The sequence below is a fragment of the Nothobranchius furzeri genome, chromosome 1, assembly GCF_043380555.1.
Source record: "Nothobranchius furzeri strain GRZ-AD chromosome 1, NfurGRZ-RIMD1, whole genome shotgun sequence".
Lineage (NCBI taxonomy): Eukaryota > Metazoa > Chordata > Actinopteri > Cyprinodontiformes > Nothobranchiidae > Nothobranchius > Nothobranchius furzeri.
Genome location: NC_091741.1, coordinates 63,873,998 through 63,886,336, shown reverse-complemented (window position 1 = coordinate 63,886,336; position 12,339 = coordinate 63,873,998). Strand labels below are relative to the sequence as shown.

The 12,339-nt window shown below is 43.3% G+C and overlaps 1 protein-coding gene across 1 annotated transcript in view; it reads right to left on the bottom strand.

Annotated features, from left to right (window-relative positions):
- The window catches only part of gys2 (glycogen synthase 2), a 32,434-nt gene that overhangs the window by 15,456 nt on the left and 4,639 nt on the right, over positions 1–12,339 (bottom strand). The window contains exons 5-6 of the mRNA XM_015953108.3: positions 343–487; positions 64–181 (exon numbers count right to left, since the gene is read on the bottom strand). Of these exons, the coding sequence (XP_015808594.1) occupies positions 64–181; positions 343–487 (263 nt within the window). The remainder of the gene's footprint in view (positions 1–63; positions 182–342; positions 488–12,339) is intronic.

The window sequence follows — 12,339 nt, the reverse complement described above, 5'->3', positions numbered from 1 at the left end:
GCAAAGTGGTGTAGCTACTGTATGTGAGTGGGCCCAGAACTGGACTGCGTCATGCTCACCTACCCATAGAAGTGTCCACGGACAAATTCCTGGATGCGGGTCTTACTGGTGGAGTGCAGGTTCTGAAACTCATGCATGGCTGAGAATTTTTTCACATTCAGCCCATTTGGTGTCACCACATCTGTTTCAGTATAACAAAAGCAGAGTTGTATAGTTAAAGCTGAGTGGGAGAAAAGGAAGGCTTTGATCTGTTTTACTCTCTTGTACTCATAACAGATCATACATCACTTCAGGAAGATCAATCTGAATTTGTTTGTCCCTGTCCTGCCATCACTCCCCCACCTGGTTTCCTGTGCAGCATGTGGTTGGCTTCCACAGCGGTGATCTGGGACACGGTGGTGAAGACATGAGCACAGTGCACTGCTGCTCGCTCCAGGCAGTATCGATGGTAGATCTGCCTTTGTCCTGCCTCTTTGTCAACATTGAACTGCAACATGCAAAAAGACCTGGTCAAAGATCATGGAGAGGGACATATTAGACGATGTATTTTCTTTTTGTATGGAAGCCTTAATGTAATAACCACACAGGTACACTGGGAATGTGTACATTCTGGATAAATACAGAACCGTTTTCAGCCATTCTGTTCAATAACTAAATAACAAACATTACAGCCATTCTTAAATATGTTTTTGAGTGGTTGGCAGCAGTGTGTCAGCACATGCCAATCAGATTAACTGAGCAGTTTCCTTTTGAGAGGTTCTAGTCCAAAGTTGAGAACTTCATTCTTGTCTTTAACAGCACAAAGTTTAGAGTCATCCAGATTTATATGTCTTCAAGACAAGCCTGTGATCTACCTAACCGATTAGGTTATTCAAGGTTTATGAATAAATATAACTAAGTATCATCAGCGTAACTGTAAAAGTATATCCCATGCTGTCTAATGATTTTATCATTTAGAAGCATATAAGGTAAATGGCCTGTATTTGATATAGCGCCTTCTAGAGCCCTGGAACCCCCAAGGTGCTTTACAACACAATCAGTCATTCACCCATTCACACACATATTCACACGTTCGTGGGGATGAGCTACAATGTAGCCACAGCTGACCTGGGGCGCACTGACAGAGGCGATTGGAAGCATATTTGGTAAAAAGAAGTTGGCTGTAATGAATGACCTTGAGGCTGTTTCATGCACTCTGGCGCTGTGTCAAAGGAACTGTGGAAAAGGTTAAATAACCTTGGAGGAATAGCTCCTTCATCACGTTACATGGCTAAGCATTGAACCCTGTGGTACTCCACAAGTAACCCAAGATTATGAAGAAGATTTCTCATTTACATGAACTAAAATCTGTTGGACAGAAAAGATTGAAACTCCTAGTGCTGTTCTTTTGATCCAAATGTTTCTTGCTAGAATGGCTTTTCTTCAACCACAGGTCCCACCTTTACTGCGAGACCTTTCCACGCGGAGTTGGGGGACTCGTCCACCCAAAGGGGGGTTAGTGGTTGCGATGAGAAAGCGCCCGCGCCAGCAAGCCCTGCGGTGGGGGATCCGCCTACCAAAGGGGGTGTTGAGGGTGGGGCTGCTACTCGCATCAACGCCCAGAGCCTTGGAAGGGACGAACCCGACCGTGCACGACAGGTGGTGGACGTCGGTGACAGTGACGTGCGACGGGCGCTGGTGACCTTGTGCCCGGAGGCTGGTGTTTCGCCTACCGAGGGCGTGGGGGCCTGGTGTCCTGGACCGGCGCTGCCTGACTCGGCCATCACCAACTACACCTGCGCGTCGACCATTGGCCCTGCGGCACCTCCACCTGCGCTGGACCCTCGCGTGACCACACGAGGCTACAACCTGAAGCGCCCCTGGTTTCCATGCCCGGCTCTGGTGAGTTATGTTCTGTTGGTCGTGTGTTTTGGCCTGCTATCACCTGCGGTTGGTACCGATCATCGGCCTCCTCTGACGCGTCTGTATAGCCCTGGGCCCTCTTCGGGGATTGCACTCCGAGACCGCCCAGGTCTACTGATGACTGACTATCGATTGTACTCGCAAAAGATCTTCGTACAATTCGACCCCGCTATGGCATGTACTGATAAGATGAAGACGGCCTTCGGAAACCTGTCGGAAACGGGTGAACACTGGACTCGTACGATGACACAGCATGCGGTTGCCGATGTCGGTCACATCCTAAAACAAGCCCTTAAATTCACAGTTTCTAACAGTGAACTTGCTGGTACCAGGAAAAGACCAAAGCATTTCCTGGACGGACTTTTCTCCATCGGAAATATTATTGGCAATCTCTTAAATTTCGCGTTCTCCGCCGTCAACTTGGTTGAGATTCACGCGGTTCGTCGACATGTTGATGAGCTTGGCAGGGAATACCCAAAACTGCGTAAACAGGTACTGCAGCAGCGGCGTGCCCTGGTACAGCTGGGCGTGTCTGAAAAACAAACTATGGTGGTGCTGAACACTCACAGTAACATTTTGCGTAAGACAACAGCCGCCGTGAATGAGATGCGTTCGTTTGTGGAGGTTGATTATGGTCATACGCAGATGCTGACGGCTTGCTTGGCCGACTATGGTCGGGACGTGAGCGCCTCAATCGACCTTCTCCTCATGGGGAGGATCCCTCCTTACCTCGTGTCCCAAGACATGGTCAGGGCTGCGATTGCTAGGGTGACCTCTGAGGCCCCGATTACACTACAGGTTCACCTAGGCTTCTCGTTGGGCAGTGCTATCCCCTTAGCCGTCATTCCGGAGGCGGGAGAGCTAGCCTTCCTCATCAACTTACCTGTGATTTCTCCACGGAACATCTATAGGTTGAAAGATGTCGTGAATGTCGGTAACTGGGTTCACAACTCTCATGTCAAGTTGCATACGCCTCCGGTCATTGCGTATCAGGACCGCGCACCCCACGTCAGGTTGGTACCGGACTTGAGCGCGTGTTCTCTCAACCGTGGTCTGCACTTTATGTGTCCAGGCACGCCTTTTATACATAGGGAGGCTTTTGTCGTGTGTGGCGTTGATGAGTTGTCTGATACATCTAAATGTCCTATGACAGTGACTCCGCGTTCGCGTGTGATGAGCAGTAAAGCTGTTATCGTTGGCGACCGTTGGTTACTCAATACCCCTGCTAGTGAAGCTGAAGTTTGCTTTGAAGGTTCTGTATCTACTAAGGTGGACCTACCATCTGCGACCTTGTGGGTAAAGGTTCCCCGGGGTGCTACGGTCCACGTGGGTGAGGTTTCTCTATATCACTTGGATCCTGGTGAGCATAGGTCTGAAGTGGAGTCCTCCACTTTCTATGATAACATCTCTTTTGCTCTTTCTCCAGCGACGGTGGTTCGGGTGAAGTTCGAAGGTCCGACCGTGGTTCGCGTGGGTGTGGTGAACAAAGTGTTGCGTGAGCTGTCGTCGGATCCCGACCTTCGGTTTCGACCGGTGTCTTACTCCTGGTCCTCCGCTGACTCTGTGGTGATATTCATTATAGGCGTAAACATCTGCTTAATTTGGGCTATGTTCATTTTCCAAAACCGTCGGTTCTCCGCCGAATTGAAACTAATGGGAACATCGCTCGATGATGTTAAGGGACGCCTGGCTCGGTCCTTGGAACCGCGTCGCGATAGACCGCCGGCCCAGGCAGCTGCGCCTTGGACGGTGAGTTCCTCTCCTCATCCTCCTCCTCCGCCGGCATCTGCGACGTAGAAGGTGGAGGATCCCGGTTACCAGACTCGTTGGTTCCACGGATTTCTATCTCTGATTACACAAATTTGTTTGTTTGTGAGAGTGCATGGTTGTCTTCCATGTTATACGTCACGTGCAGACTTAAGGTGTGTTGAGACGGACGTGCTGTGGGCTCCTGGAGTCAGGTGCACGGCCAGGTAACAGTGAGTGGGTTAGGCCACATAGTACTGTTGTCCAAAACTTTTGTTTTTTTTTATCTTTACTAATCACAATTCCGTAGGGGTACATTAACATGAACATGATTACTAACCACTGATTTACATTTTAGTACTGATTTACATTTCTGTTTTTTATAGCATCTTTGAAGTTGATTTGACAGTGATTGTTATGATTGTCAACGTTGATTTAGCTTATGGGCTATAACCAATTTTGCCCCTGTCCTGACGGCGTGTATTTCCAGTGAGGTTTCACTGATACCAGTTAGGGTTTCTTTCATTTTTCTGCTTCTCGCATCATCCTTTTTGCACCTAACACAGACAGGGCTGCATCCATTTCTTCACTTAATGGGTAAATCACATAAATTTTACACATAGTACAACAGGTACTCATAGAGTTAGGTTTTTATTTTTTTTATTTCTTTGATGACATGAAATGCAATTTTGTCGTGTCTACATTGAAGTGCCTACACTGTGCTCTCTCTCCTCTGCTGAGCTTGTGTGGATCCTGCTTCCTGGGGGTGGATCCGTGACTCGTCATCTGCATCGACTACTCCTGGGGGGTGCTCCGGCTCGTTGGCCTTGGACGACTGTGGTTACGACATGGCTGCTGGGATACCTCCTTCGTTGGGATTACTGTCAACTGCTCTTCCCTTTTTGTGGATTACGATAAGTACTCTTTCAAAGTTCAATTTTTATTTGGAATATTACCCTACCAGTGGATACAACAACCGATTTTTAATTGGAATACTACCCTGTTCGTGGATACGTACAAGATTTGCTCCTGCTTTGCTTTATTGCCCGTGAGATTATAAAGTTGCTGTTGCTTCGTTTATGGCTTCCATGGGGAATAATTAATAACCAGCTGACTTGTGTTCTTCCTGAGGAGTATGCGAGACTATTCTTCGGAGTGGGGTTCGTACCTCACCACTGATGGCTGTTCCCTTGGGATCGCATCTTGTTCTGTTGTCAAGATTCTTCATAACTTGGGTTTGTTCAACGACCAAGTGGTCTCTTGAAGGACCACATTGACCTTGAAAAGGGGGGATATGTAACGTTATGAAGTTATGATTTTCAGCTCCTAAACACTGCCCCTGTACACATTTACACCCGTGTAGAAAACGCCAAGGTCGTCTGATCCTCAGACTGTTTACATTCCAGAAGAAGGAAGAAGAACGCTTTTACTTAATCAAAGTACTTTATTTGTGATTAAAAATTAAGCAAAACATATGTTGATCAATAATAATCAAGTGAATGATCTGTGAAATAAAGATGTCATGATTTATGTGTTTAATGAGTAAACAGGACGACATGCACAGACAGACTGACACTCATCCCCATGGCAACGCATGACACATTGCTCCAACCAATCAGAGCCTTCGGCTGCCGCAAGAGAATCTGGCTTGTTGACTTAAAGTGTCCAATCCGCTTTACTAAAACGTATCAACAATTCAGAGATATAAAACAAGGCAACGCCATTTTAAGCTCAGTTCCATTTTGACTTCAGTTCTATTCACCGTCATCCCAAAGAGAAGCACAGCCTGGCCAGATGTGTTTTCTTCTTTAAACTAAGAACTGTGAAGTTGGAGATTTTCGTCGTTTAACAACCAGACGACATCCTTTCAAAATAAGAGCACCTGCTGACGCTGCCGATTGTTACCTGGGTCGACCCTTCAGACGGGCTTTGAAACGCTGCGACCGCTGTTTCGACCAGCTCCAGCGCACATCCGAGGTCTTCAGACCTGGCATTTCCTGATCTACCTGGGAGGCCCCCACTGGGTACGTACACGTCAAAATAGCAGCTCATGTCATCACTTTATAAGCCTCGTGATATCTAGTCATAACAATCAAAGACTACCAGATTCAATGACGTCAGCCTAAGGAGTCTGAACCAACCACACACACACACACACACACACACACACATCGAACATCACATTCATTTCCAAACAACACAGAGTTAGTCCTGATAGATTGTAGAATTTATAATAAAATTCTTAAACGATCCCAACTCTCTCTTTTCTTGTCTCAAGGTCAATACAGAGTGTTAAATGAACTCCCTGATGATAAAAACAACCTATTCTTCTGATTATAAAAACTAGATCTACTTACAGTATATTAAAATACAACTCTAGATCTTTACATCACTCTATTTCACTACACGATGTAACCAATTGAATCTAATTTTTAGGTTAAATCAATGTTAGCATCAGAAAACAAACAAATGTCTCTAACTCTGTCATTTTTACTGAAACTGAGCTAAAATCAGATGTTAGTGGCTAGTAGTCTCTCATAAGTCTGAGTGACAACAAACCAAATCCGATCTTATGTTATCGTAGTTTCAATATTCGACCAAAATGAAAGGGTGGTGGGTGAATTGCAGTCCTTAGTGGAAGACTTAAAGCAGCTTTCCAGAGTTTTTCCCTTTCAGAAATGATGTATGATTTGTCAGAAATCCGTAAAAGTGATGATCTCATCATGTACTGTGATATAATGTAAGCAATACATCTTTTTTTAAATTTTGCTAAGCACTCCCCATGCCCAGCAGAGCTCCGTGTAATAGGAAACTGAGTGCTGATCAGAACTAACCAATAACATTAGACACCCGCTTACATTACATGTATCAGACACAAGGCCCGCGGGCCACATCTGGCCCGCGGAGCATTTTATGTGGCCCGCGAGATAAATATCAAAAATATATTAAAACTGACCCACTGGCCGATTTTATCGTAAAGACTACAACTCCCATGATGCTTTGTGGCATTAGCGCGGAGCCGAAGTGCCCCCTCCTTTGTGTTTTTTCCAGCGTCTGCTGCTGGTGTCTGCAGCTCCGCTGTCTCGGACAAACTAAACACTCCTCTCACTCAGCGCCAGGGGCGGCGTTAGGCCCGGTTACTCGGGCGGAAGCCCGAAATCTTTAATGAAAAGCCCCGGATTTCAAACGTGGAAGTAACATGCAGTACCAAAGTCCAACAGAGAGGGAGCGGCTAGCAGTAGTTTGTATACAGCCTGCCTGAGCCTCCACCACTGAAGAAGCCCTTCAGCAGCCGGCTTCTTCTGCAGTGCCTGTTTTTTCTACACTCTGCCTGAAACGCATGTGTGAAGATGGACATAAGGACGTTTTTTAGACCAAAAGTACCGCGACAGAACCCCAGCTTTGATGAGACTGGTGTTGACTCAGGTTTGTGAGTCTTATTTGAAAATATTTGTTGTGCTGCTGGTTTGCCTAAAGTTAGCTTACTAGCAGGTAAAGTTGATGGAGAAAGAAAGGGAATATTTACTATCATCTCACACTAAACACTAACAGGAACAATATTCTGCCCTGAATATGCTTCATATGTAGCTTCAGATTAAAAATTATGTGGTACAAGACAAATATATATGTTGACTAGTGCGTGTCACATGTGTGTGCACGCGTGCGTGTGTGTGTGTGTGCGCGCGCACGCGTGTGTGTGTTAAGCCCCGGATCTTCTTCAGTCCTTAATCTGCCCCTGCACAGCGCCGAGTTTACTCAGCTATTTGCCAATGTTGAAGTCCAGAAACTGAGATTTTAATCGCTCAGTAATGTGTTCACGACTGAAAGGGAAAGTTTTCCAACTAACTTCCAGAAGGAGCTGATATGACTCCAGCGAGCAGCGACACGCTCAAATCTGCATGACTCTGTGGCTGCTGTAGTTTTTATTTTTCCTCCCCGGCACACAACAACATGGTCAAGCTGCTCAGACGCTCTCCATGTTCAGCAGCACAAACCTATGTGAGCACCTGTTGTCATCTAATGTTGTCATTATTATGATGAAGATGAACAAAACAACAGGAGTCTCAGCTCAGAGCTCCTCAGCCCCATGATGCAGGTATCTGGCTGGAACAGGTGAGCATCACAGTAAATCAGTCGAGCAAACTGAGCTTTAAATATTTTGGTTTTATGCTCTTTTTCTGCTCCAGAACATGAAAGTTAACAGGTGAGATGTTGCATTTTCATTTAAGATAAAATTATATTTTTATTTTGTTGTTTGCCCGTGAGAAAAGATTTAACCTACAGTAAAACATGAACTGTTCCTCAGTGGGGAAAGCTAGATGTCACAGCAGTGAGGACACTTTTTACAGGAGAAAAAAGGGAGAATAAAAAAAAGAAGAAAAATGAATAAACAATAAGAAAACATAAATCCTGAATAGATTATAAAAATGTTGAATATATCACAAGTAATGAATACCACTGATGTGTTTTATTTAAAATTGACTTGCTCGTGTGTAATTTGGTTATTCCACATTCAGTGTTAATGCAAAAATAAGTTTGTTTCCAAATTAAAAGGTTCAAAATTACTTACATTATAATAAAGAAAATGTGCAAATTTGATGTCACTTTTTCAAAAAATATTAAGTTTGACCCGCAACTTCGTCCCAGATTTTCATTTCGGCCCAGTGTGAGTTTGAGTTTGGCACACGGGCTTACAGTGCATGATTCAAATTTAAGGAAGTACCTCGGCTGAGGGAGAGTTGATGAACTTTTCACAGACAAGTAAGTCTCTAAAATATAAATATATGAAAACACAACATGACATGAGAAAAATACTTGTAAAACAACATGTTTTTGTTGCATACACAAGCACCTTTATAAACTAGAAACGGGAAGTTGCCATCTCAAAAAAACGAAAGGAGAAATTATTTGTGTGATATGCTTGTCAGCCACTGGTTCTATCGGATAAGAGAAATACTGCAGAAATAACCTTTAAATTTAATAATATTTTTCTAATATTTAACATCTATTCCCATTTTTTTAAAGGCTTACCACATTAACAAATAATGGCTTGTCAGGATCTACAATGATAATGATAGAATTTATGGGTGTTTATTTTAAAATTTCTGTTACATTTGACCACAAAAAGAACAGAGTTTAATTTATGAAAGACATTTGCATTGAAACAAAGTTAGGTTTCCAAACTAACTTCTGAGTTCCTGTACAGTTTGTCGTAGAAGGAATGAACTTTATCTGGTCTTGGTGTATCTCATCAAATTTGAACATGCATACTGATGTGATTTCATCAATAAAATCAGTGAAGCTCCCCTCCGATCCATCCGTCAGCCGTGACCTTCAGCTTTGCTCTGACCTTTAGGATGTGAGTAGTGCAAGATCCAATTATGAGCAACAGAATGAACTATCTGCATCCAGCTCAGTATCACTAATCACTCTGAAAGTGCTCGTCAACGGCCTGAACCTCCGAGTGTTCTGACGGCTCTACACTTCTGTGTTCATGGACAAACCACAATGGAGTGAAGTGGTGTGTAAACCTGGTCCAGTTTGTTAGAATTGTATCTGTTCTGAATAAATCAGCATCTCTGAGTTAATGTCAGCACAAGCCCAAGGTGCTGAACACAATCATAAAATCACATGATAAGGACAGACATACTAACTGCTATAGCTGAAGCCCAAATCACTGTTTTGTAGAATCTGTAGATGCTATTGCTACCAATTTTCCATCACATCGGCAATATATTGTAAAGGAACTGAAGCCCTTAGTAGTAATCGTCACCTTTGAAAGAGTTTCTGAAGCATAGGTGTTAAAGGCTATTGAATCACTTAAAGCTAAACTGTCAAAAGACTTGTAGGAATTTAACTTTACTATGAATGGGGGAAGTGCCTGTTCATTAATTAAACCTATTACTCATATTAGGAACCTATTGATGACTCAGGGCCAGGGGTGCTTCCCTCATTCCTGGAAGCCAGCAATTGTAGTACCTACTTTTAAAGGTGGTGATTCTCATTTGAATTCAAACTATAGACCAAAAAGTGTTCTTCCTGTTATGTCCAAGATTATAGAAAAGGTAGTGGCTGGTCAACTAATTAATCATCTTATATCTAATCAACTCTTACACCCCATGCAACATGACTTTAGGGCACATCCCTCAACAGAAACAGCAACTGTTTACTTTGTTGAAAGGATTGAGTCTCACATAAACAGAGGAGTTTTTTTTAGATCTCCAGCTGGTTCAAATCCTATCTCACTAATCGAAACCGATGTGTTAAAATACAAAATAACACATCTTCTTCCAAAGATCTTGTTACAGGTGTACCACAGGGCTCAAGCTTGGGTCCAATTCTATTTAGTCATTACACAAACCATCTGTGTACCAAGGTGGTAAAGTACTTATGTATGTAGATGATGCTGTAATTTTTGTTAAAGGCAATGATCATTTTGATGCATCTGCACAACTTACGAGGGTTATGGTAAATGTATCACACTGGTAGAATAATTGTAATTAAGAACTTAATTTCTTCAAAATGGGCTACGCAGTGGTTAGAGCTATTGCCTTGCAGCAAGAAGGTCCTGGGTTTGCTTCCCAGCCTGGGATTTTTCTGCATGGAGTCTGCATGTTCTCCCTGTGCATGCGTGGGTTCTCTCCGGGTACTCCGGCTTCCTCCCACTGTCCAAAAACATGACTGTTAGATTGATTGGTCTGTCTAAATTGTCCTTAGGTGTGAGTGTGTGTGCATGGTTGTTTGTCCTGTGTGTCTCTGTGTTGCCCTGCGATGGACTGGCTCTCTGTCCAGGGTGTACCCCACCTGATTGTCCGTTGCGGCTGCTAACGAAATGTTGCAGGTAAATAAAACCTGTGTTTTAAAAAGAACTAAAAGATGTCATTTTAAATATCTGACAGAACCTAACTCTGATTACCACTCAGAACCCGCAGGTTCACAGCATGTGTTGATAGCGTGAACTAACCTGGAGTCCTGATGGTTCTGATTTGTTAATCAAACACAAACATTTATGCAAGAATTAAACAAATAGTTCTGATAATGTGAAAGAATAATTTAAAGCCAGTATCTCACAGGGCTGGAAACACAAACAAAACAAAAAAAGAGAACTTTTAGCTGAAGTCAGAGTTGGTGTGTACAACACTTGTGTGACATGTTTCCTTTCTGTCCAGATCACATGGGGCAGATGGGGTAACTGCTAACAAGGTGGGGGACAACCTGGATAGGTCACACAATCACACCTAGGGACGATTTAGCGTCACAAATCAACATTCATGTTTATGGTCTGTGGGGCAATCCAGGGTACTTGGAGAAAAAAAACACGCATGCATGAGGAGAACATGACAACACATGAAGACTGGCCAGTCAGGCTTTGAACCTACAAACTTCTTGCTGTGAGACAACAGTTCTGCCAACTGAGCAAGGGCAGCTCATCCATTGGAGGCACTAGGGCACTGCCCCACCAACCTCAAAAAAACAAGATAGGAATCACAAAATATTAAAAAAAAAATTAAAACAGCAATCTGTACATACATCACACAGACCAATATATATATATATATATATATATATATATATATATATATATATATATATATATATATATATATATATATATATATATATACATACAGGGAGTGCAGAATTATTAGGCATGTTGTGTTTTTGAGGAATAATTTTATCATTGAACAACAACCATGTTATCAATGAACCCAAAAAACTCATTAATATCAAAGCTGAATGTTTTTGGAAGTAGTTTATACTTTGTTTGTAGTTTTAGCTATTTTAGGGGGATATCTGTGTGTGCAGGTGACTATTACTGTGCATAATTATTAGGCAACTTAACAAAAAACAAATATGTACCCATTTCAAGTATTTATTTTTACCAGTGAAACCAATATAACATCTCCACATTCCCAAATAAACATTTCTGACATTCAAAAACAATACAAAAACAAATCAACGACCAGTATAGCCACCTTTCTTTGCAAGGACACTCAAAAGCCTGCCATCCATGGATTCTGTCAGTGTTTTGATCTGTTCACCATCAACATTGCGTGCAGCAGCAACCACAGCCTCCCAGACACTGTTCAGAGAGGTGTACGGTTTTCCCTCCTTGTAAATCTCACATTTGATGATGGACCACAGGTTCTCAATGGGGTTCAGATCAGGTGAACAAGGAGGCCATGTCATTAGTTTTTCTTCTTTTATACCCTTTCTTGCCAGCCACACTGTGGAGTACTTGGACGCGTGTGATGGAGCATTGTCCTGCATGAAAATCATGTTTTTCTTGAAGGATGCTGACTTCTTCCTGTACCACTGCTTGAAGAAGGGGTCTTCCAGAAACTGGCAGTAGGACTGGGAGTTGAGCTTGACTCCATCCTCAACCCGTAAAGGCCCCACAAGCTCATCTTTGATGATACCAGCCCAAACCAGTACTCCACCTCCACCTTGCTGGCATCTGAGTCAGACTGGAGCTCTCTGCCCTTTACCAGTCCAGCCACGGGCCCATCCATCTGGCCCATCAAGACTCACTCTCATTTCATCAGTCCATAAAACCTTAGAAAAATCAGTCTTGAGATATTTCTTGGCCCAGTCTTGACGTTTCAGCTTGTGTGTCTTGTTCAGTGGTGGTCGTCTTTCAGCCTTTCTTACCTTGGCCATGTCTCTGAGTATTGCACACCTTGTGCTTTT